Raw genomic sequence first — 25,203 nt, 5'->3', positions numbered from 1 at the left:
CTGTCTCTGCAAAACATAAAAAAAAAAAAAAAATCAATGAGTGAATTTGGCCATTTTCTGGATTGTAGTACTGCTTATTCTAGTTGAGAATAAATAAACCTCTGTGAGCCATCAGCTTGTACTCTCCCTGTCCTTGGGCTAGGCAAGCTTCTTAGCAGCAAATTCCACGAAAAAGTCTACAAGCCCTAGCACTGAAAGACAGAGGTACTGGGCCAGCCTTGCTTGACTTCCAAAAACCTCAGGGACATGGCCGGAGTTTGTTGGTGTAGTAGCTGTGTCTGAGTGTTCATTATGAACCATCTTCTTTTCAAATGCTGTGGAGAGAAGTTCAAGAAAAGTTAATTCCACAAGGAAAAGGAGAATGGAAATGGTAGACGTCTTCCTGGTGCAGAGAAAAAAGGAATTCACTCTGAATTCAGACCATCCAGTGCTAAACGACTTTCTGAGAGACCTACATATTTCAGCTGACCCTGTGTTCCTTCCTACATGAGAAGCAACCCGGGCTGGATTCTAAATTAATTCCAGCTATCATAAGTTATCTAAACTTGTTGTACCTGGACTATTTTACCTGTAGACAGACACCATTACCTTAGCTAACTGGGCACTTACAAGATAATATGTACGAAAATAATGCTTACAATGGAGCTCACGCTTTGAAGCAGTGGTTTTCCAGTGGGGACAATTTTGCCCCTTCCGGAGCCACTTGTGGTTATTACCACTTGGAGGTGCTACTGACATCTAGTGGGTAGAAGTCAGGGATGCTGCTAAACAGCCTATAATGCACAGGACAGCCCCCTATAACAAAGCCTTATTGGCCCAAAGTGTCAGGAATGCTGTGGTTAAGAAACCTTGCTTGGAAGATGTTCAGTTTGTGTAAACATCCATTTTTCCTTGTTGAATGAAAATGAGACAAAAGATGGAGGAGAAATAGATGAGGATAAGATCTAAAATATATAAGCATGAATAAAATTTCTGGCTGTGATGGAGGATGCATCCCAATGAAAAAAAGAGAGAGAGAGAATAAGCAATGAACAAAGTCATTGAAAATATTTCAAATACCTTTTTTAATTTTTAAAAAAATTTTGTTAATACATATATTAGTCTGTTTTCACGTTGCTGATAAAGACATACCCAAGACTGGGTAATTTATAAAGAAAAAGAGGTTTGGCCGGACGCGGTGGCTCAAGCCTGTAATCCCAGCACTTTGGGAGGCCGAGACGGGCGGATCACGAGGTCAGGAGATCGAGACCACCCTGGCTAACACAGTGAAACCCCGTCTCTACTAAAAAATACAAAAAAACTAGCCGGGCGAGGTGGCGGGCGCCTGTAGTCCCAGCTACTCAGGAGGCTGAGGCAGGAGAATGGCGTAAACCCAGGAGGCGGAGCTTGCAGTGAGCTGAGATCTGGCCAATGCACTCCAGCCTAGGCGACAGAGCGAGATTCCGTCTCAAAAAAAAAAAAAAAGAAAAAAAGAAAAAGAGGTTTAATAGATTCATAGTTCCATGTGACTGGGGAGGCCTCACAATTCTGGCAGAAGGCAAAAGTCATGTCTTACATGGCAGCAAGCAAGAGAGAATGAGAGTCAAGCAAATGGGGAAACTCCTTATAAAACCATCAGCTCTCATGAGATGCATTCACTACCATGAGAACAGTATGGAGGAACTGCCCCCATTATTCAATTATCTCCCACCGGTCCCTCCCACAACCCTTGGGAATTATGGGAGCTACAATTCAAGATGAGATTTGAGTGGGGACACAGCCAAACCATATCAATACATAATACTTCTACATATTTATGGGGTACATGTGAAATTTTGTTACATGCCTACTTCAAATACCTCTACAGAGGCAGCCATTGTCTCCATCTGACAGTTTTCATGCAACACATGACTAAAGGCCCAGAGCTGGATATATAAAAAAAAAAACAGAAAGAGAGATTTTGCTATTTTTGTTTTATTATAGAATCTACAATTTCTCATTTTGGTTGTTCTTGTTGCTCTGTAGATTTGAGGAACATTGGCCATGGCCATGTTCAGGATTTTTTCTGACATCAGTTTCTGAAAGTGACAAATCATCAGGTGCAGGGGTCAGCAAACTGCTGCTGTTTTTTGCACATCCTACTAGCTGAGAATGGTTTTTGCATTTTTCAAAGGTGGTAAAAAGAATGAGGAACATGCAACAAAGACTGTGGGTGGCCCATAAAGCTAAAATAGTATCTGTTCCTTTAGAGAAAACATTTGCCAACCCTTGATCTAGTGCATAAAAGTGTCATTTCTTTGCTCTCTAAATAATTAGAGCAAAATAACAAAGTGAATGGGAATTTATGACTCATTAAATCAAACTTACAGGAAACTCATTATTATAGGGTTAAGACTTTAGTATTTTTCTCAACAGCAAAATCGTGTCTTCAAATTCTTAAGTGAAAATCTCATCTATTTAATATTACTCTGCTTAATTCTCATTTGGTGATGGGATGGAAGGATTGGAGATGGGAGAAGGATATGTAGAAATAGGTTATAAAAGATGAAAATAAGGCAAACACATTACTGATTCTGCGTATAAGGCCCTCAGTTTTCTGATTCTTGGCTGTCCACAAGTGAACTAGTCATGGCATAAAAGTGAAATAAGATCCAAAGTCTGTCAAAGTTCTGGGTTCTGAGATGACATGTTTAATGATGTCATAGAGAAGTTACCCGTGTATTCCGGGCAGGATACTGTAATAAATAGGAGACAGCTGCAGTGATCCAACTAAACCAACAGGGGATTTTCATCAGCACTTCCCTGGTGTAATCATGGTGCAGATTATTAACGACATGGTAAGTATTTATTTGGCTTCACTGAATATTTCAAATGTGGCCATCTTGGGAACAGATTTGAAAAACTTTAAGAATGTATTCTCTTTATCCAGTATTCCATCATTGCACTGTAGCAAGGGGAGAGTTTTAAATTCTTGCTCTGTATCTTGTTTCTTGAGAGATGGCACTATCTAGAAAAGCAGCCAAGGGGCAAATTGATAAAGAAGGGCTTTCTTCCTCCTGGACTCTTATTTCCTGCTTGACTTCAGATGAATTCTAGACCAGCTCTTAGTATATCCCATCCTGTATCTGATCCCATGGATCCTACCTCAGTTGTGCCTGGAAAATTCCATGGAAGTAAGGGATCCCACACCTTTTCTCTTATCCTAGGAAAGAGAATAGAAACCCCAGATGTGGAATGGACTGGGAAAATTGTGACCAGTAGTATCAAGAATCCCTTAGGTAGGTACTTTGTAGTGCCACCTTCTACTCATTGCCCAATGTTGCTGTCACAACAAATCTAAATTCATGTACAGGACAGAGATAATTCTTGATTTATAAAGGAGAAAATTGCCTCTAAAAGAGAAGTTCAGGGCTACTTCGTTTAAGAGGTGGTGTGGGCATTAGAATCCAGACCTTCTGATGCCTGCCCTCATTACAGGAAGTCAAGAGCTGGAGGAGGGGAGAGGGTTTAGGGCCTGAGCCTCATATCCACCAGCACCCGCAGATTTAGACTTCTGACATTTTCCCCAAAGGTGGCTATACAGATCACAAAAATGACACTGACCAGATTAAAAGAGAGCACTGCCCTATAACCTTGATATAAGAACATATTTTGAAACATCACACATTTGCTAATGCTTTTGACACTTATTTTTTTAATGTTCTGGGGATGTCACAGAATAGCCCAGAGCCTTATTCCCTCAGAAGACCTTTCCTTTCCTCTCCAGGGACCTTTTCGGAGGCCCTGCTCTCCATCCTATCTTTATTCAGATGCCACTTTCTGTTTGAGGTTGACCTTGGCCATCTGGACTACAGTTGTAATCCAACCCCCATTCTTCCTTCCTACTTCATTTTTTTTATTATTTTCTTTATTAGCAGTTATCACTAATATACTACAAATATTACCTATTGACCTTACAGTAAGCTTCCCATTCTAAAATGTAAACTCCATGGAGACAGAATGAATAGTTTTGTTTGTTTTGTTTTGTTTGCCACAGTGGTATCCTAGCAGTTTGTGCAGTACCTGGCATAGTATAGGCCTCAATAGGTATGTGTTAAATAAATACCTAAACTGTGAGAGTATTTCCTTCAGATAATTTAGTCAAGTTAAGTTCATGGGTCCAACTAGGCCAGCTCACACCCAAACAACTACTGGAAAGTGAAGAGTGCTGGGAGCTTGTAAGGATGGCATCTACCTTATAACTTCAGAAGCAAGTGAGAAATAAAGGCTTGGCATGGCTCTCTGAAGTGTTAGTTACTCCATCCTAGAGGAATACTGATAAAGAAAGAGAGTGCATCTTCTTTGAGTCATCACTTCCACCTGATTGAAACTAAACAAAGTAGCCACGTAATTGTCCAGGCTATCATAGAGCAGGTATGTTGTATTAGTCTGTCTGCATACTGCTATGAAGAAATGCCCAAGACTTGGTAATTTATAAAGAAAAAGAGATCTAATGAACTCACAGTTCCACATGGCTGGGAAGGCCTCACAACCATGGCAAAGGCAAAGGAGGAGCAAAGGCATATCTTACATGGTGGCAGGTAAGACAGTGTGTGCAGGGGAAACTGCCCTTTATAAAACTGTCAGATCTTTTGAGACTTACTCACTGTCACAAGAACAGCATGGGAAAAACCTGCCCCCATGATTCAATTACCTCCCACCAGGTCCCTCCCACGCCATGTGGGGATTATGGGAGCTACAGTTTAAGATGAGATTTGGATGGGGACACAGCCAAACCATGTCACATACCATTTGTATGGATTAAACCCATCCATAGTGGGAATAGGCCTGGCTTGGCTTAATCCAATTAACAATCCCATCCCCCTCCTCTCAATGTTTGGTCCGGGAATAAGTACACAGTGCAATTAGCGCCAATGAAAGGGAGAATAAGTTCTAATTCTATGATGAACTCAGGAGTGGTTAAGGAAATAGGAACCGGAGTCAGGCTGCCTAGGATACCAATGCCAACTACACCACTCACCAGCTAATTGATCAGATAAAGTTAGTGAACTTCAGTTTTCTCATTTGTAAAATGGAGATAATAATAGTATACACATCATAGTGTTGTTGTAAAGATTATGGTAGAGAATATAAGGTACAGAGTAAATTAGTTACAATTGTTGCAATTCCAGTGAGAAAAGGAAAAATCTTGAACAGAGTACTATATATTGGCAAATCATTCATTCATCAAGAAGACACTCAGGCTGGGCAAGGTGGCTCACACCTGTAATCCCAGCACTTTGGGAGACTGAGGTGGGAGGATGGCTTGAGTCCAGGAGGCAGAGGCTGCAGTGAGCTGAGATCGCACCACAACACCCCAGCCTGGACGAAGAGCCAGACCCTGTCTCCAAAAAATAAAAGTAAATTAAATTAAAGAAAACACTGCATGAGCATTTACTTGATGAGTACTCTATAAGCACTTATGTGTCAGTTAGGGATCATGGGAGGCACAGGAATGAATCAAGATTAAGTCCTGTAAGGACTTGGGGAGATCAATCATGCATGAAATAACTAGTGTAGGACTAGTCACTTCTCATAAAGCAAGCAAATATAGATGCAGTCATCTGAGCCCCAGGAAGGGAAACCTTGATTTACTTAGATGATACAAACAGTTGATGGGAAATTCACTTGACATTCAGCAAGAAGCATGTCAAATCCTTAAATGTATAGTTTTAACCATAGCTGTAATACTGATCACTTACCCCCAAAAAACAAGAACTGAATCAAGGTGTGAGATTAGTTTTTCTCCTTTGAAAGTTCACTAGTCATGCATGTTTAGGCCCTTGTTTAATAAAAATCCAGCACTATAGATATCCACCCTGAACAGCAGTTCACCCCCACCCTCCAGCCCCCATCCCTCCCTGGCCAACCTGTTTCTCCTCAGAGGTAACTACCGCTATCAACTTCCATTACCAACCTTTTTGGTGCATATACTTCCATGATTTATATGTACTTACAAAGAGAAATATATTTGACATGAGGGACATTTAGAGAAGGTGGGGTCAGCTAGAGAACAATGGCATGGGATACTTGGTTAAGGTTTTTAAGAACTAACATGGCCAGATATGGTGGCTCACGCCTGTAATCCCAGCACTTTGGGAAGCTGAGGCAGGAGGATCACTTGGGCCCAGGAGTTTGAGACCAGCCTGGGCAACATAGTGATACCCTGGCTCTAAAAAAAACAAAAACAAAAGCAAAACTAACCTGTCATCTTATTCTCTACAAAATGTCATGAGACATTTCCTCATTTATTTTCTGGTTTCAGAATGAATTTAAAACATTTCTGACAGCTGCCGGACACAAACTCGCAGTGGTTGAATTTTCTTCAAAATGGTGTGGTCCCTGCAAAAGGATGGTACCTGTTTTCCATGTAAGTACAACCAGTACCTATCTCATAGTTTTAGAAGAAATTTAAAGTTCCAGAATATTTTTCCCAGTAATTCTTAAAAGTTTGGCACTTATGAGCCACTATGGAGCCATAGTTTTTTGAAGCACCCTGATTAACTTGAAGATAATCTACTGAGATCTAATTAGATAATGAGTGTACACACCAGAAAATTAATACTACTTGTCCACGGGTAATTCTGCAAGGAACATCCCAAGATGTGCAAAGGAGTCCAACTGTACAAATTAATGGAGTCTTCATATTATAGCAATGACATTTTACCAAAATTTCAAGAGTTCAGAACTTTCAAACACTGGATTAGAATACAGATAAATACAATATTTGTTTTTAAATATAACATAAAAGAATAAATTTCTCCCAGTTCTTCAACCTTATTATCAGAACAAACCATATGTCTTTATGTTATTTATCCTACAGCTTTATTGATGTATAATTGTTAAATATCTTTATTGAGGTATAATTATTAAATAAACAAAATCTGCTTATTTAATGTATACAATTGATGTCAGGACATATGTATACACCCATGATATTATTACCACAATCAAAATCCATCACCTCCAAATGAAATCTTGTGTACATTTGCTTTTGTGTGTGTGTGTGTATGTGTGATAACACTTAACATGAAATCTACACTAAATTTTTAAGTGTGCAACACCCTCATGTTAACTATAAGCACTATGTTGTATATTACAGTGGTCCCCAACTTTTTGACACCAGGGACCAGTTTTGTGGAAGACAATTTTTCAATGGACTACGGGTTAAGGTAGAGGGTGCAGGGATGGTTTCAGGAAGAAACTGTTCCACCTCAGATCATCAGGTATTAGATTCTCATAAGTAGTGCAACCTCACTCCCTCACATGTGCAGTTCACAATACGGTTCTTGCTCCTATGAGGATCTAATTCCACGCTGATCCCACAGGAGGCAGAGGTCAGGCAGTAATGATCACTCGCCCACCACTCACCTCTTGCTGTGCAACCTGGTTCCTAACAGGCCGTAGACCAGCCCTGGGACTGAGGATCCCTGGTTATATCAGATCTCTAGAACTTATCATCCTGTGCTATTGTATCTTTATACCCATTAAACAACTCTATCACTCCTTCCCTGTTCCCTGGCATCCACCATTATAGTTTCTGCTTCTGTAAGTTGACTATATTTTACATACTTCATAAACATTGAATCATGCAGTATTTATTCTATGGTGACTCACTCGTTTCACTTAGCATGATGTCCTCCAGGTCCACACGTGTTGTTGCAATGAGGCAAATAATACGCCTTGCATGTTCCTTTCTTGTCCTTGATTTACTTTGTAAAATATTCTACTGAGTTGTACTCATATATTTATATTCAAATCTTTTGTCCACCTACACATTGGTTCATGTTTTTATAGTCTCCAAATGAACCTTTTACTATCTATACCATATTTTATCTGGTTAATTTCTGTAATATCCTACTTAACAGTTTGTAACATTTTATTGATTTATTTTTGGCATAACCTATTGCAGAAAGAATCTCAGGGTACTTTTTTCATTTTTCCTTATTGTATACAACTTTACATGTTTTTATGGTCAATTTTGTGAAGTTTATTCCTTCAAATATAAAGAATATTCTACACAGCCGAAAATACTCTGGTTTATTTTCAGCAAGGTTTCTAACATTTCAACTTTTTTTAATCCACCTGAGCCTCAGTTACAGCCTGAGTTAATTTTAACCACAGTCACAATCTTTGATATTTAATTTAAAATGAACTTATATTCCAATAGAGAAACTGGTTACATAACATCACAACATCCCTTCTCTGCCTAAAATTCTTAGAATATCCAGAAGGGAGGCCAGCCATGGTGGCTGATGCCTGTAATCCCAGCACTTTGGGAGGACAAAGAGGGAGGATTGCTTGGGGCCGGGAGTTTCAGACCACCCTGGCCAACATAGTGAAACCCTGTCTGTATTTAAAAATAAAAAATAAAGAATATCCTGAGGGAACGTTTTAGTTTCTGACTGGCCCTACCATGCTGATACTGAAGACTTAGGAAAGAGGATCTCCTTGACTTTGCCACAGAATAGCTAGTGTTCAGTTTCAGGAATATAAATGTACTATATACACTCACAGGCCACAGAGTCAAAGCTGATGCAATTCCAATAACTAATAAGAGGCACTGTCACAAAATAAAACGAAATCTACATCTTGGTAACCTCTGCCTCCCTCATATCTTCAGGCCCTAAGGGCAGGAACAGCTTGGCTTTTGCTACATCCAGGCTCTGCAGCCCCTCCTATGCCCATTCTAACTTAATAGATATAGTTAGTCCCTTTGTTAAAAAAAAAAAAAAAACTCAAATTATCCTAATTTGATTGTGCCATCTGTTTTCTGCAGGAATCCAGGCTAACGCAAATACAGTTTTTAAATTTTGGTGCGCCACTCTGTGAAGAAATATTTCAGGTGTTTAAAAGGATTAAGTAGACCCATGTAAATATGTAATCATCTCCAGGACAACATATTATTAAGTAAAAAGAGCACAGTATAAAAAGTGTATAGAGTATGGCCCCATTTATGTAAAACGGACACATATATGTACATATAAGTATATTCGTGAGTATACAACCATACATATATACACATATCATATATAAATTATACATGCAAACAAAGGAGAAGCAGAAAGATGCACATCAAACAAGTTTTTTTTCTGTGAAAAGGAGTGGAAATTGTGAGAAGATTGTGAATGGGAGAGTTTCATATTTTGCTTTATTTTTCTTATAATGTTTGAACTTTTGCAAGAGAAGACATTCTTGTATCATATGTGTACTTTTCTTTTAACTCATAGTATATGAGGGGGTTGGAGAAAGGCTTTACTTACCCTAGATCAGGGATCCCCAGCCCCCAAGCCATGGACCAGTACCGCTCCACAGGTCCGTGGCCTATTCAGAACTGGCCACACAGCAGGAGGTGAGCGGCCAGCGAGTAAGCATCACCTCCTGAGCTCCACCTCCTATTATATTAGCAGCAGCATTACGTTTTCATAGGAATACAAACCCTATTATGAACTGCACATGCAAGGGATCTAGGTTGCACACTCCTTATGAGAATCGAATACCTGATGATCTGAGGTAGAACAGTTTCATCCTGAAACCATCCCTCCACCCCTAGTCTGTGGGGGAAAAACGTCTTCCATGAAACTAGTCCCTAGTATCAAAAAGGTTAGATGACTGTATCAGTTAGAGATCAAAGCAAGAAACATAAACCACATTAGAACCAAATTAGAAAAAGATTTTTTTTTTTTTTTTTAGTAGAGATGGGGTTTCACCATTAGCCAGGATGGTCTCGATCTCCTGACCTCGTGATCCGCCAGTCTCAGCCTCCCAAAGTGCTGGGATTACAGGCTTGAGCCACCGCGCCCGGCCTTAGAAAAAGATTTTAATATAAGGAATTAAATGCTCATAAAAATCATCAGAGACTGAGTGAATGGGTTTGGGACAGAAACTCCACAAACCACTCTTCAGAACACCACAGACCTACCTGTGGAGATTCTAACTTTGCCATCATCAGAAGTCACAGGAAATGGGAGGCCATGATTGGGAGTTAAAAAGCCACCAACAGAGCAGCAGTCAGAGAGTCAGAAGCAGGATTAGGCAGCTACTACAGCCACTATGGCCTCTGGACATCTAAGAAGTTGATTTCTGAACCCTGAGTCTGGCTGCCGCCACTGCTTGCCTCTAGCACAACCAGTACCCACAACCTTGCTTTCCACCAAAAAATAAGAAGAAAATAGCTTCTGTCTCATTCTGCCTTTCAAATTTCACTGGCATGCATCTAACTGGTAAAATGAAATTTGCATCCAGAACTCTAGCTGCAAGGGAGGCAAAGAAATCTTCACCACTTTTCCTTTCCAGGCTCTCCAGGATGGTGAAATGGAAGTTAGTTAGCAAAACCATTATTCAAGAGAGGGAAAGAGTTCAAGACATTTTCAGACACACAAAAACTAAAAGTTTACTAGCCACAGAATCTCTCTGAAGAAATTGCTAATGGATGTATTACAACAAGAAAAAAACCAATGACTCATAAGAAAATGTGGGTTTTAAGAAGTGATTTAAATCATGCAAGAGCAGGGGTCAACAAACTTTTCCTGTAAAGAACAAAACGGAAAATATTTTCAGCTTTGCAGGCCATATGATCTCTGTCACAACTATTCAGCTTTGCTGCTGTAGTGCAAAATCCAATGACAACACAAAAACAGATGGGCAACTAGTTCCAATAAAACTTTATTTAAAAGAACAGGTGGAGGGCTAGATTTGGTCCACAGGGCATAGTTTGCTGATCCTGGGCTAAGAGGACCACTAGGCATAAATCCCTGAAAAGAACATTTCTGGAAAAGGAGAGGCTATAATTTTGTTGAGAAATTGTATGGTGTGATCGGGGGAAGGCAATATGTAGTCTGTGAGGCTTACATATAGTGTGCAATGGAAGTGGCAAAAAATGAGCATGAAAAAGGAAGCTGAGACCAGATCAAGTCGGATCTTGTGTTATAACTCAACAAACTGCTGTGGAGAGTCAAACAGGACAATTTCAAGGAGGATTTTGCCACAATCAAATGTGGCATTTAGAAAATATTTTTGGAGGTTGCACAAGAATAGGTTGGAAAGTCTAAAAGCAGGAAACCCAGGGTGAATGTCAGTAATGATAGGTTTCTCCAAAACTAGAGCTGTGACTTTTAGAGAAAAAGGAAAGATCAAATTCAGGAAACACATTTTAGAGTTAGATCAACAGAAATAAGCGACTAGAAATGCATGAGCTGTGATTTTAAGCCAACAATTCAAGATGCCATCAAGTGTCCTTAAGCTATGAACACAGCTGTCTGAAAAGACACCCAGGAGCTGACATTTACAGGCCACTGTTGTCACTGCGGCTGCTGTGGCTGCTGCCACTTCCTCTTCCCCTAGACCCACTACCAGCATCATGGTCGCCACCACTGCCAAAGACGATTCCAGAACAAAACAGAAGTAGAAGGGAGTTACCTCTTCCCTCCTCCCCTTCCATTTCCTGCAAATACTTCCCATTGGAAGAACTTAATTGGAAGTCAGCCAGCAACAGAACCTGGAAAATCTAGTTTCCATACATAGTAGAGCACAGAGAGATGGCAACAGGGGTGGAAGGAAATTAGGCCAATGGTCAGCATTAAAATGTTGACATCATTTCAAGCAGAACAGCCTTCTACCACCAGTAGCACCAGCAGCTCCCAAAATGCCAGGCAAGAGAAAGTAGAGTTTGGCTCAGAGAGCTGTATCTCAAAGATCACTGAAGACAGACTCCTCCGACAGCTCTTCCAGGAGAAAGCCACTCTACTATCCCTTCCTGCACCCCACAAGGTAAGTCTGGACCGACCACAAACATTCCATTATTTCTTTGCCAACCTCGAAACTCTAATCTTCAGTTTGGTTCTTTGACTCTGCTTCTGCCACTGGTCCTTACATCATCTGACCTTGGCATCATCTGGTATTTGACTTGATGCTTCAGGCTCCAGGCTGTAGTGAAATGTCAGAATGATGCTTAGTCCTCTTTAACAGCCTTTTTGTTCATTTCTTCATTTCTACTGAAAAGACACTTCCAATGTATATTTTAATATTAACATCAAACTAATGAGAAATATTTATTTTTTATTTTGAAGGCAATGTCTGTGAAATACCAAAATGTATTTTTTGCTAATGTGGATGTGAACAATTCTCCGGTAAGAATCTTAAATCTTCCATGCACATACTCAAAATCCAAACGCATTGTAATGAATAGCACTGTCTCAGTAATTATTAATACATGATCAATTTAAAATCAAGTAGAATTTCACATTTTTTCTGATAAGCTACAGTAAACTTCCTCATTACACTTGTATGTTTTGTATTACTTAAAAGAAAAAAAAAAAAAGATTAGCAAAAAACGGTGAGCTCTCCTGATACCCCCTCCCCTCTTAAGCTGTGGCAGGCCTCACTAATCAATCCCAGCTTTCTTCACCACTTGCTCTGGGCTCTGCCCCAGAATCCTCCTCAGCAGAGTTGCTCTAGGGAGACAATAGAAATCTGTTAAAGTTGAGCTCGAGGTGAAAGATGGTTTTCATCCCTGTGATGGATTGTTCATCAATTTCTTTTTTTGGGGGGTGGGGGACAGAGTTTCACTCTTGTTGCCCAGGCTGGAGTGCAATGGCTCGATCTTGGCTCACCATAACCTCCTCCTACTGGGTTCAAGCAATTCTCCTGCCTCAGCCTCCCAAGTAGCTGGGATTACAGGAATGTGCCACCACACCCAGCTAATTTTGTATTTTTAGTAGAGATGGGGTTTCCCCATGTTGGTCAGGCTGGTCTTGAACTCCCAACCTCAGGTGATCCACCCATCTCAGCCTCCCAAAGTGCTGGGATTAGAGGTGTGAACCACCACACCTGGCCTTGTTAATCAATTTCTAAAACCTAACTCAGTGCCTTACAGACATCTTAATATATTTTGTTTTTCTCTTGCTATATCTTATGCTTTTTGTGTGTTTTTTTTGACACACCAAAAGAAATTCCCAGAAATCCCTTCTTCTTGTATCTGGAGACATCCTTCCTCATCCCATCCCCCCAAAAAATAATCAACCCCCATGACCTCAAAGTGTGTCTTATTAATACACACAACATCTCTACAAAATTATTATTTTTAACATGTTAATTTATAATGATGAAAGATACCAACAGATGGCCTATCCACATGTTAGAATGCATTTGAGCTTTAGAATGAAAAAAGTGATATCTATCATTCTGCCCTTTAATGATTTTGTGACCCACTGTAGTTCAACCTGCATAAACTTCAGTTTCTTCATTTGTAAAACAGAATAATAATACTTAACCAAAGATAAAATGATATAAAATACATTAAATAAATGACATGGTGCCCAGAGCATAATAGAAGTTCCCTTTCTCCATTTCCTTCAAGCTTCATTAAAGTGTGAGTGTTTAATTGCCCTTTAGGATGAATCATAACCTATAAATTCAGAATACACAGCTAGGATGACTATCTCTTTACCTTTTCTATATTCACAGAGTTGTGCAATCATCATTACAATCAATTTTAGAACACTTTCATCACTCCAAGAAGAAACACTATACCCTTTAGTAGTTACACCAAATTCTCTCCATCCTCCACTCCCAAATCCTAGGCAACCATAAATCCACAGCAAGCAAAACAGATTTGCTATTCTGAACATTTCCTATGAAGGGAATCATAGAATATGTGGTCTTTAATCACTGGCTGCTTTCACTGCATACATTTTCAAGGTGCATTCATGTTATAGAACATATCAGTACTTTGGCCAGGCACAGTGGCTCACATCTGTAATTTCAGCACTTTGGGAGGCCCAGATTGGTGGATCACTTGAGGCCAGAAGTTCAAGACCAGCCTGGCCAACGTGGCAAACCCCCATCTCTACTAAAAATACAAAAATTAGCCGGGCGTGATGATGCACGCCTGTAATCCCAGCTACTTGGGAGGCTGAGGCAGAAGAATCACTTGCACCTGGGAGGCAGAGGTTGCAGTGAGCCTAGATCATGCCACTGCACTCCAGCCAGGGCAACAAGAGCAAAACTCCATCTCAAAAAAAAAAAAAAAATGGTATAAACATTAGTGTACAAATTTTTGTGTAAACAAAATTTCCATTTCCCTTGGGTTTATATCCAGGATTGGAATTTGGGGGTAATATGTTAACTTTGTGTTTAACTTTCTGAGGAACTGACAAACTGTTTTCTAAAGCAGTTGCACCATTTTACATTCTCACCTGCAATGTATGGGAGCTCTGATTTATCCACATCCTTGCCAAGCTGTGTTATTGTCTGGCTTTTTGATTAGAGCTCATTGTCTTTTAAGGTAAAAACAAAATGCATAATTGTCTAATGGTAATTTATGTATCAGTTGTTATCATTGTGTGGTCATGAAAAATTATAATACAGTGTGTGTTCAGGTGTGTGTGTGTGTGTGCGCGCACATGCGCGTGCTGTGAGTACCAGGGCAAGAGATTTAATGCCAATAAAATGATTGGTATATTAGAGAGAGATGTCCAGTTCTGTTGATCCTGTGAGTGACTAATTTTCTTTTGACTCCTAAACAAGAAAAACAAAAACTAACATTTGAAAGTAGTTTGGAATAGATTAAAACAATTGGGATTCTGGCATATTTTATCATATTTTGGCTCCAAATCTTTCACAAAGATGGGCAGTGAAGGACTTAAAAGAAAGATATGTATAAGCCTTACTTAAAATGGTAGATCAGGATGCATTCCACATTTCAAGTAGAGTTATAAAGATTTGTTTACTCTTTTCTATTTTTGCAATAAGCTCTTCTGATATTGAGTTCCACTGGGGCCCCTCTGTACTCTTTCACAAGGTCCTTCAAATGCACCTCATTTTGTTATTAAGCATCTATTCTGTTGTGGCCTCCATCTCTTACCCACCTCCTTGTTCTATGAGATGAAAAAGCCCAGGAATGCCGTAACAACCATTTTCTATCAATCATTTCATGTCAATCATTGTGACACTCCTGGAGGAATGTTAGAAAGTTCACAGCAGTAGAGTCTGTAAAGTGTCAGGTGTCCTTGGAATTTTAGACATGCCTCCTGAGAAGTTACCAAATAACATGCTTAGTACAGGGAGAGGACAGAAATACCATAACTTCATGCCATTTCTTTGCTTTCCCAGGAGCTCGCTGAAACTTGTCACATCAAAACAATACCCACATTTCAGATGTTCAAGAAAAGCCAGAAGGTATGTTTCCATGGTAACCAGCAGGGTTGAGTTACATTATAGAACCATCAGAACCCCTCAAAAAAGCCTGGCTATCCTAGGTGGATGAAACAACTACATTTATTTTTAATGCTTAGCAATATAATTATTTGCATATAAGTATGTTGTACTTTACATACAACAACTTTACACACAACTTTACAAAGGGTTAAAACATGTATGACTTATTAATAAATCTCCCCATTCAGACCATCTGAGGTATCCGAGTCCATAAGTATTTTCCCACTGCTATCTCTACACTGGGGCAAAACCATCAAGAAAGAATCTTTCAGAGAAAGACATTCTGAAATTCTCACACAAATGTATACAAGTTGTAAACAACATTTGAGAAAATGCTAACCAAAAGCTATCACAAAGCAATATTGCCCAGTAGTTGAGCACACAGGCTCGGGATTCAGGTTCCCATGGTTCACATACTGCTTCTAGCACTTCCTAGCTGTAGGGCCATGAGTAGTGTATTTAATCTGTTTATATCTTAGTTTCCCTATTTATACATGGATCATAATAAATTTTCCCCTCATAGGGTTGGTGTGATAATTAAATGAATTAACATGACAGGTGTTTAGACCCACCCTGGCATTAAATGCTTACTGTGTTATGTTAGTTATCTTAAAAATATTAATGGAATAAAATGTCTAAAATACTCAGCAAGTTATGAAACTAGCACTTTGTTCTTTTTTTGGCAGGGTTGGTGGGGGACAGAGTCTTGCAAGGTCACCCAGGCTGGAGAACAGTGGCATGATCTCACGATCTCAGCTCACTGCAACCTCCACCTCCTGGGTTCAGGCTATTTTCCTATTTCAGCCTCCCGAGTAGTTGGGATTACAGGCAAGAACCACCACGTCCAGCTAAGTTTTGTACCATGTTGGCCAGGCTGGTCCCAAACTCCTGGTCTCAAGTGATCCACCCACCTCGGGCTCCCAAAGTGCTGGGATTACAGGCACGTGCCACCGCGCCTGGTGGAAACTAGTATTTTCTTATATGGCCAGGGCCACTGGCAATTTTCCATACTTTTCAAAAGGTGATTTTGCAAACATATGTAGGAGACACAAAACATTTATTCCATTTTACACAATTACCCCATTCCTGGGAACTTTTGCTACAGAAATACCTCAAGGGAAAAAAAAAAAAAAAACAGCTAAGTATATAATAATATTTGTAGCACTATATCTAATTTTAAAAAATGAAAGCAATCTCAATGTCTTTAAGTAAAAAGATTAAGTGAATTCTGATACATCTACTCCATGAAATAGGATGCAAGTAAAAAAAAGTTATAAAGAATAATTTAAAGCAAAATTCATGCTTAAGCTTTGTAAAAATTATGTCTGCAGTGTAAAGAATGAAAACATTGGATATGCTAGCTGCAGAATTTTATCTTCAATGTCTAAGTATTTTCTGTAATACAGCTAGTGCAATATATTTAAATTATTTTTTTAAATAACACTACACATTCCCTCAATTGGATTTTTACTTGACAACTAAAGTTATTTAACATATGCTCCCTCAACTTACCTGACTTAGATGTCCAATTGTCTACATACCATCTTTTGTTATATTCTCCTTCACTCCCATCTCAGAAATGAGAATGCTTCCTCCTTTCAAAATCAGTTTCATCCGTGCAGCTTGATTGCGTTCCCTACCTTCTGCTTCAGGCCTCTATCCATCAGCTACTCTCTTTAAAACTTGGAGTTTAGACACCTCTTTTTGGCACCCAGCATCCATTCTCTATTAATAGTACTCTGATTTTCCTCCCAGGAACCACTCCCTTTCGTATTCTTATCCCATGTGCTTCCTTAGGGCTCCATCTCCAGGCCTTCACCAACCAGTGAACTCCATCCCCATCAGAAATGGACCCTTGACTCCAGTCAAGCCAATCCAAGTCAAATCAGAGCTAATTTCAGGACTTTGCTTAAGCAGCTAGGTAAATAACCTTCTCTTTTGATATCACTGGATTTGAATTTGGGAAGATATGAGTCCGAAGCAAACAGCTTGTCACCATATAAAACCTGAAAATGAATCTACTATATAGAAGAAAACAGAGTCAAGCCAAGAGGTACTAATAGCATTGACTGTACCCTGAATCTATCCATGCCTGAAGCCTACACTATCCCCATAGATTCTTCAGCTATATAAACTATGGGTTGGTTTTTCTGTCACTTGCAACCAAAAAAATTCTGATGAATATATCTGGTGTTCTCCCAGGCTACTCTCCTTCATTTCATGGTGTATTGTTAAAAAGAGTAGAATATATTTACAGTTTCTAATTCTCATTTTCCACTCATTCCCTCATCTATCTATTTGTCCTCCTAAAGTCACCAAGGATCTCCCTGCACCTAATTTAAATAGCCATTTCTCAATTCTTGATTCCTTTGTTACACAGAAGTACCATTAACTAACGAGCTTCTATATTCTGGAAACATTCTTCTCTTTTGAGTTTATCTCTCATCCCTCCCTATGCTCTCCTCTGGCTTACCTCCTGTTAGCAGTCAAATATATCCATTTTGGATACCTATCTTTTTGGTTCAATCCATTTCCCATTCTACCTCTATCCTTTAACAATGTCATTCCTACTTCAAGTTCCAGCTATAAATACTTTTTTACTGAGACAATTGCAATGCCCTCTCCTTACCCTCAACTTAGCACTATAGCTCTGTTCTTGTCTCCAGATTTGTGCACAGCTCTCTGTGCAGCATCCCTTTTTTTAACATGTGATGCACTCCCCCTCCATTGCCTATATAATCAAGGCTAAACCATCGTATTTAAGGCTGGCATTCAAGTTTCTCCATAATTTTGACCCAATCTACTGCTCCAAGCCGTTCTCTGTTTAACTTAGATCTTGATGTATTTTTCTCATACTAGTCCAAGTACCTGAAGGAGGTCATGTCTGATTTGAAAGCTCAGTGTCTAGAAGAATCCCAAGTGGATAGAAAATACTCACCATGTGTGTGATGAATGAGTGAATGAATTAATTAATGAATTAATGCTTCTGTTTTTTCCCTGCATCCCACTGCCAGCTCAACCTCACCTCCTGATTCTGTCCTGGTACCAGTCTGATTCAGGGCAAGTTTCTCTCCAGTTCAGTATAATTTTCTGGTTTTATTCCTTCTGCTATTGATATTGTTTGGTGGCTGCTGCCACTCAACAGTTTTTACTCCATTCTATGATGACACAAGACTCTGAGTTCTCAACTGATTATGTGTCTAAGCTCTTGAACCAATCCAAGCTATGCTTTTGAGGAAGGGCATGGCCCTGCTTGGTCTCAATTCTGTATGGAGATGGAAGTGCCCTCAATAAGCTGGGGAGAGAGGATACTTATAAACAATTATATCTTAACTGGTCTCTAATGGATACATATCTCTTTTGAATTGATAGATCCTGCATTGCAGAGATCACTAAAGATCTCAAATCTGAATTTTCTGCCAGGCAGCTATTAGAAAACAAATTGAACTGAATGGCTGGCACTGTCATTAAGATGATTTACACTCCCATATTCTAATTCCAGGGTCACCCAGCAAGCCTCTGATTATAATGTGGATGCTCATATCTAAAGAAGTTTTATTGAGGATTCAATTTCTCATTGAATATTAGTAACTTATCATCCTGGTTATGAAGTTTAAAAAAAAAAGAAACTTGGACCATTTATGTCACATTATATAAATGAGTCTACTTCTAAACGTTGTGTACATTGTAATCATATCTTTGACAGACTCATACCTGGATCAATTTAGATATCATTAGAAAACCTCCAGAAAAATTTGTAATACTGACTCCATTTGACAAAGAATATCAATTTTCTATGCAAAAGACACAAAAATGAGGAGGAGATCCTAAAGAGAGAGTATTACAAATCGTTTACCTCTTGTGACTCAGCCTGCAGGATTTGGTATCTGAGCAGCACTGTCAGGGTCAGTGAGGTCCCCACTTCCGCATTGCCTCCAGAGTTGCAGTTATGTCATGACACCTCTGAAACTCTCCCCTGGTCCCACCTAACAGTGACCTGCAAGGAAAGTCACTAGAACCAGAGAAGCCAGGTTTGGATAGCCAGCCAAAAAGACATATTCCTATACATTTTTATTTTATTTTATTTTATTTTTCATAGAACTGACTAGGAAGGTGTCCCTGAACATCCACTGTTTTCCTGATGGGTCAAGAAAAACCAAATGCATTTTTTTGAGGAGCACCTCCATAAATGTGCTCCTCTCTTTTATCTGGGACAGCACAACTGAAAACTGACTTATTGAAGCAGTTAAGTACTGTGTGTATTTTATTATTTTAAAAAATAAAACCTAGAGTCCAGTTCCTATTAAGGCTTCTTACAAGAAATGTCTTACATTTCTGGTAAAACATCTGGCAAAAAGCCACTTGTCCATTATACCCTTTTAAATGTACATTGTATAAAAAGCTTTACGATAATTTCTCCCAGAACACAAGAGTTAGGAGAATACTCACCTCCCTTGAAAACATGGCTCTCTTCTCTTCGTTGGATCAGAAAAATTAGGCAATCCCTTGCGCTTCTCTTTTTGCCATTGCTGCCAAGAATCTCAGGATTGCCTCCTCTGCTCAGACACAGTAATCTCCCTTACCAGCAGTTTCCTGGCACTCCCTATCAGCCACCCCCACACTGCAACATCCTTGAATGGTTTCATTATTTTTTTCTTGCCCTTGATTCTAGCTCATTTCAATTATTTTCAAAGTATATAAAACATCAATAAAATAGAACTTGAAAAAACTAAAACAAATGAAGCTATATACAATGACCTAGGACAATGGCAGATGATGGGCATTCCCTGGTTGCTGAAGTTTTCATGCAGAGATTGAACATCTGGCAGGGATGCAATATAAGCAGTGGCTGAAGTTATGTCATAGTTCTAGGGCAAAGAAGAGCCTAAGCAAATTCCACGTAATAAATAACATGGGAGCTTATTCCTTCCTGCTGTACTCCTTAGTGTTTTTATCTAGGACATCACACCATGTTTCAGGAAGATTAATTGTGGTGAATAAGATCATTCCTGTGGTTTCTTCCAGATGAGGGACCCAAAACTTTGTCTGGTTTTTGTAACCAGAATATTAAACTGTATAATCTTGTAAGTTGTTCATAAATTGAATTTATAGACCCTCTTAAAATCTAATAAAGGCTATGAACTGTCTCCATCCAGACAAAAGAACATAGGCACATAAACTAAAATGTGCAGCTAATACTAGGATATTCAGTGACCCTCTGAAGCCTATCAATGGGTCCTCAAAGTGAATAACTTTGGTTGTAGACCCATTGTATTAATCTGTTCTCATGCTGCTAATAAAGACATACCTGAGACTAGGTAATTTATAAAGGAAAGAGGTTTAATTGATTCATAGCTCCACATGGCCAGGGAGGCCTCACAATCATGGTGGAAGGCAAAGGGGAAGCAAAGGGATGCCTTATATGATGGCAGGCAAGAGGGTGTGTGCAGGGGAACTCCCTTTTATAAAACCATCGGACACTCATAAGACTTATTCACTATCACGAGAATAGCATAGGAAAGACCCACCTGCATGATTCAATTACCTCCCACCGGGTCTCTCGCATGACACATGGGAATTACGGGAGCTACAATTCAAGATGAGATTTGGATGGGGGCACAGTCAAACTATATCACTCATGGCTGGTGTATGTCTACGGAGTAGGGAAACAGAAATCAAGAAATAGCAAGTTTGGGGCAACTGCTTAAATATAAGCCAGCCATCAAAAGTTGACTCCATCTTTCATTCTTTGATTATAGAATAAAATAGTTTCCCAAAGCACTTAGGTTCACTCATAAGAGAGATGGGATATGATACATAGATGCTACTAAACAAGTTAGTCACAAATGAATAATTCAGAAAAACCCATCTGCTAGACTGAGCTATCATATAAAGTGGGAGGAAGCTTGTGCCCTTATGTTTATGAACTGCAGGGCTCTTGCTGAGATTATGAAAGTCATTTCAACAGCACATTCCTTAAAGTAGGTACAGGAATTAAAAGAGTCTCAAGTAGGTGATACCATGGTATGCTAGTAAATTTTTTACCCCAGTCCCTACCCTGTACTTCTCCTCTGAATTTTAAGTTGTTGAAATATAGGAGTGATTTGTTTGGTGATTCACCAGAAGGACTTACAAGACCCAACCACAAGTTATATTTATGGCTAAGATTTAGTACAGCAAAGAACTGGAAGCAAAGGTCACACACTCCGTGTCTTCAAGGGCCAAGTAGGGACATTAAGGTGAAATGATACTTTTGAGGAAGATGTTGGTGCCTGGAGAATCACGTTCCCAAATTCTCTCTGTTCAACTTCATAAAACACAGTGTTTGATTGATCGCCCAAAAGAGCATCTTCAGCAAGTTTTTGGCATCTATAGAGTCAGACAACTGCAGATTGAGCCCCAGGTCTGCCTCTTATTAGTGACAATGTATCATAACCACCTTCGGGCTTAGTTTCCTTCTCTGTGAAATGGGGACACCACCTATCTTTAAACAACTGTTGGGAAAATTTGTGATATTGTATCTAAAGTACCTAGCACTGGATTTGGTAAATACTAGAAGATGTAGTTATCATTAGAGTCCCAGGATCTAGCTGTGCACACCCATCTCTTTGAAAATGTATAAATAAATAGAAATTTAGAAATAAAGTTCATGAGAGACCTCTAAGGCTCTTTGAATAACTACGACATCCATTTAAGCTAAGTCATCTTAGCATTCAGGAGTTGCCTACCCAATGATATTTAACCTGTCAAGGACTATGTTACACACAGAGATGTTCTGCATGAGAAAAAAAAAGAAATGTCTCACGTACAGGACTCTGTAGGGTGCAGATCCCTAAAAGGGGTTCCTATCAGCTCCATAAACAGCTGATGCACTGGTAGAGATTGACTGGAGGGAGGCAAGAACTAAGTGAGATGGAACAAAAGTGGGCAAAGTGTAGTAGCTACTTAGAAACATCTAGCAACCTTTGGCACCATTGCTAAACATGCTGCTCTCTGCTTTGACAATTTGATAATTTGAAAGTCTCATGTGTGTCTCTTCCCCTGGACAGGGATTAGGGTGCAGCAAGCAAGTCAGGATATGACAAGTATATGATTAAATCTTATCATTATTTAAATTTTTGATATTTAAGATTTTGATATTTTGTTCATCATGGATGTTTTGCATTGGGTTTTAATATTTTCATATAATACTTATTAAAATAATATTTATCTTGATTACTGAGTTTTTGGCAGCTACCCCTTAAATTTTTTACCCCAGTCCCTACCCTGTTCTTCTCCTCTGAATTTTAAGTTGCTGAAATATAGGAGTGATTTGTTTGGTGATTCACCAGAAGGACTTACAAGACCCAACCACAAGTTACATTCATAGCTAAGATTTAGTACAGCAAAGAATACAGAGTAAAAGCAGCAGAAAAAAAGAAAAAAAAAAAGATATGCATTGATGGAGTCCAGATAGGTCCAGCAGAGGCTTCTGATGTCTTTCCTCGTCAGATACGTAGGAATGCCCTCTCTCTAGCAATGAACTTCAGGTACCTATGTGGTATGGCCCTACTTAGGGACACCACTTTGAGCTCTTTGTGGAAATAGGGGAGTAGTTGTCACACACACATATCTTGTGCAACCACTGCTACACAACAGGACATGGCAATAGAAACTCAGAACCCCAACAATAAAACCAGGGGCATATCATCAATATTGATGTGTATGCAAAGTAAGTTGACATGACAGCATGGCATGGTCCATCCCTCCAGGAATATATAACAAAGTCATCAATCACTAACACAAAGAACACTTGCAGTGCCAAATTTCTGAGGGGGTGGTGAAGGGTCAAACATAGTCCCCTTGGAGACACACAAGAAGAAAACAACCAGACCTGCTGCATTAACTCTTTTCTCCCAAGGAGTCATGTGGCTAATCACAATATCACCTTTATTATAAGTAGTCACGATGCCTCTACACTGAGCTCACTGAAGAATGTGACTGGGATCTATGTCAACAGACTTTCTACTATTCCCTTAAAGCCTAGATGTTAAGTTGGCCCACCTGTGGGAGAATCTGGGGCTACAAAGAAGAAACTTACCTGTGCAGGTAAAAGAGGTATTGTTGCTTTGCACAACTGTCAAGCCCCAAAAGGGAGGATAGAGTATGATGGCCTTCCAGATCTATCTGGGCAGTTTAGGGCCCACTTCCCATGTGTTGTGCAGAAAGACAGTGGGAAGAGAGCATACCTTTCTCTTGAGCAGAGCATCCCCAACAGGAGAGAGGATAGGCACAAGTTCATTCCTTTGTGTCAGCTTAACAGATAAGCTCACCTCTAAACGTGGGGAGAAGTAAGTGAAGGGATATAGGAAACAGGCATATTTTCTCAATACTGAGCATTTGAGCAGATTTTCCCGTGGAAACATGAGAACAAGTATATGAGCCATTGAAGGGAATGGCCCCCAAACCACGTTTATCCCTGAGAATAAAGTTTCGCCTCACACTTCCAGTAACGGGAAAAATGACATCTACTCTGGCCAGAGTCCAAAATCAGTTTCCCTGTTCAAGGTGTAGCTTGAGGTGAATTCCCACGACATTAGATGCACACGCTTTTGTCCTTCCACAGAAAGCCACATTGTACTGAGTACCTGGCTCTTAGGCAGTTGCATGAAGCCTCAACAACTTCAGTTGATGGCACAGAATAAGAGTTGGGGAGTTGAACAGTGAGAACACATGGACACAGGGCGAGGAATATCACACACCGGGGCTTGTCAGGGGGTTGGGGGAGTGGGGGAGGAATAGCATTAGGAGAAATACCTAATGTAAACGACAAGTTGATGGGTGCAGCAAACCAGCATGGCACATGTATACCTACGTAACAAACCTGCACATTGTGCACATGTACCCTAGAACTTAAAGTATAATAAAAAGAAAAAAAGTGCGAAAAAAAAAAAGAGTTGGTGAACATTCCGAGGGACAAATCTGACCCTCCACTTGTTTTTGTAAATAAGCTTTCACTGGAACACAGCCATGCCCATTTGTTTATGAATTGTCACTAGCTGCTTTAGCGTCACAACAGCAAGTCTGAGTAGTTGCAACAGAGACCAAATGGCCTGCAAAGCCTAAAACTGGTATTATCTGACCCTTCACAAAAAAAGCTTGTCAACCCCTAACACAGAAGAAAGCACTCTTGCATTATTTATGCCACCAATGCTCAAAGAATCAGATCTGTAAGCAGAGTTTCTAAATCAGCTACAAGAAAATGAAAGTAAATTTGTATTTTTCTGATATCGCACTACTAGAACAAGTTGAGGAGGAGGCCAGTATAGATAAGGAAAAAAATTAACATTGTTTTTATAGGCTCTTGTTCTTGAATTCAAGTGCATATAAATTCAAGCTGCTTGCTTGATTTTTATTTGGTTCCTCCAAAAACTTTAATCAAGCCCCTTGCAGTTGCAAAGCCTGCCTTGAGTCTTGTGAAAGTCAAAGGGGAAGTGTCCAAATACCTGCAACGTGATGCAGCTGGCTCTGGGGAACAGATGGGTGGAGAGGAGTCAGAGAAAGGGACCCAGATAGGATCAAACAGTAATTAACGTCGCCCATCGCTCCACAGAAGGTAGAGGAATTTTAAAAATTTTTATTAGACATATCCTTTGCATCTTATTCATACCATTTAATGCTTTAATAAACTCCTCTTTCAATAAACAGAGAATATCATTATAAATTATAAAATTATATTGTACAGGCCAGGCACAACGGCTTACACCTATAATCTCAGCACTTTGGGAGGCTGAGGCAGGCAGATCACTTGAGGTAAGGTGTTCGAGACCAGCCTAGCCAACATGGTGAAACCTCATCTCTCATAAAAATACAAAAAAAAATAGCTGAATGTGGTGGCATATGTCTATAATCTCAGCTACTCAGGAGTCTGAGGCAGGAGAATCACTTGGACCCAGGAGGCAGAGGTTGCAGTGAGCCAAGATCGAACCA

The 25,203-nt window shown here is 39.7% G+C and overlaps 1 protein-coding gene across 5 annotated transcripts in view; it reads left to right on the top strand.

The window, feature by feature from the left end:
• Positions 1-2,701: 2,701 nt before the first annotated feature.
• TXNDC8 (thioredoxin domain containing 8 (spermatozoa)) overlaps positions 2,702-25,203 on the top strand; it is a 34,659-nt gene continuing 12,157 nt past the window's right edge. Inside the window, exons 1-4 of one of the 5 annotated variants that reach the window (XM_011954604.1) lie at positions 2,702-2,816; positions 6,284-6,388; positions 12,087-12,146; positions 15,130-15,195. In XM_011954604.1, the coding sequence (XP_011809994.1) occupies positions 2,793-2,816; positions 6,284-6,388; positions 12,087-12,146; positions 15,130-15,195 (255 nt within the window). In that variant the 5' untranslated portion in view covers positions 2,702-2,792. Of the gene's footprint in view, positions 2,817-6,283; positions 6,389-12,086; positions 12,147-15,129; positions 15,196-17,031; positions 18,565-25,203 lie in introns of those variants that run through there. The other 4 variants (XM_011954601.1, XM_011954602.1, XM_011954600.1 and 1 more) reach the window with 4 other exon arrangements.

Source organism: Colobus angolensis, unplaced genomic scaffold, assembly GCF_000951035.1.
Source record: "Colobus angolensis palliatus isolate OR3802 unplaced genomic scaffold, Cang.pa_1.0 Scaffold386, whole genome shotgun sequence".
Classification (NCBI taxonomy): Eukaryota; Metazoa; Chordata; class Mammalia; order Primates; family Cercopithecidae; genus Colobus; species Colobus angolensis.
Note: the sequence above shows the minus strand (reverse complement) of the source record. Positions and strands in the feature narration are given on the sequence as shown.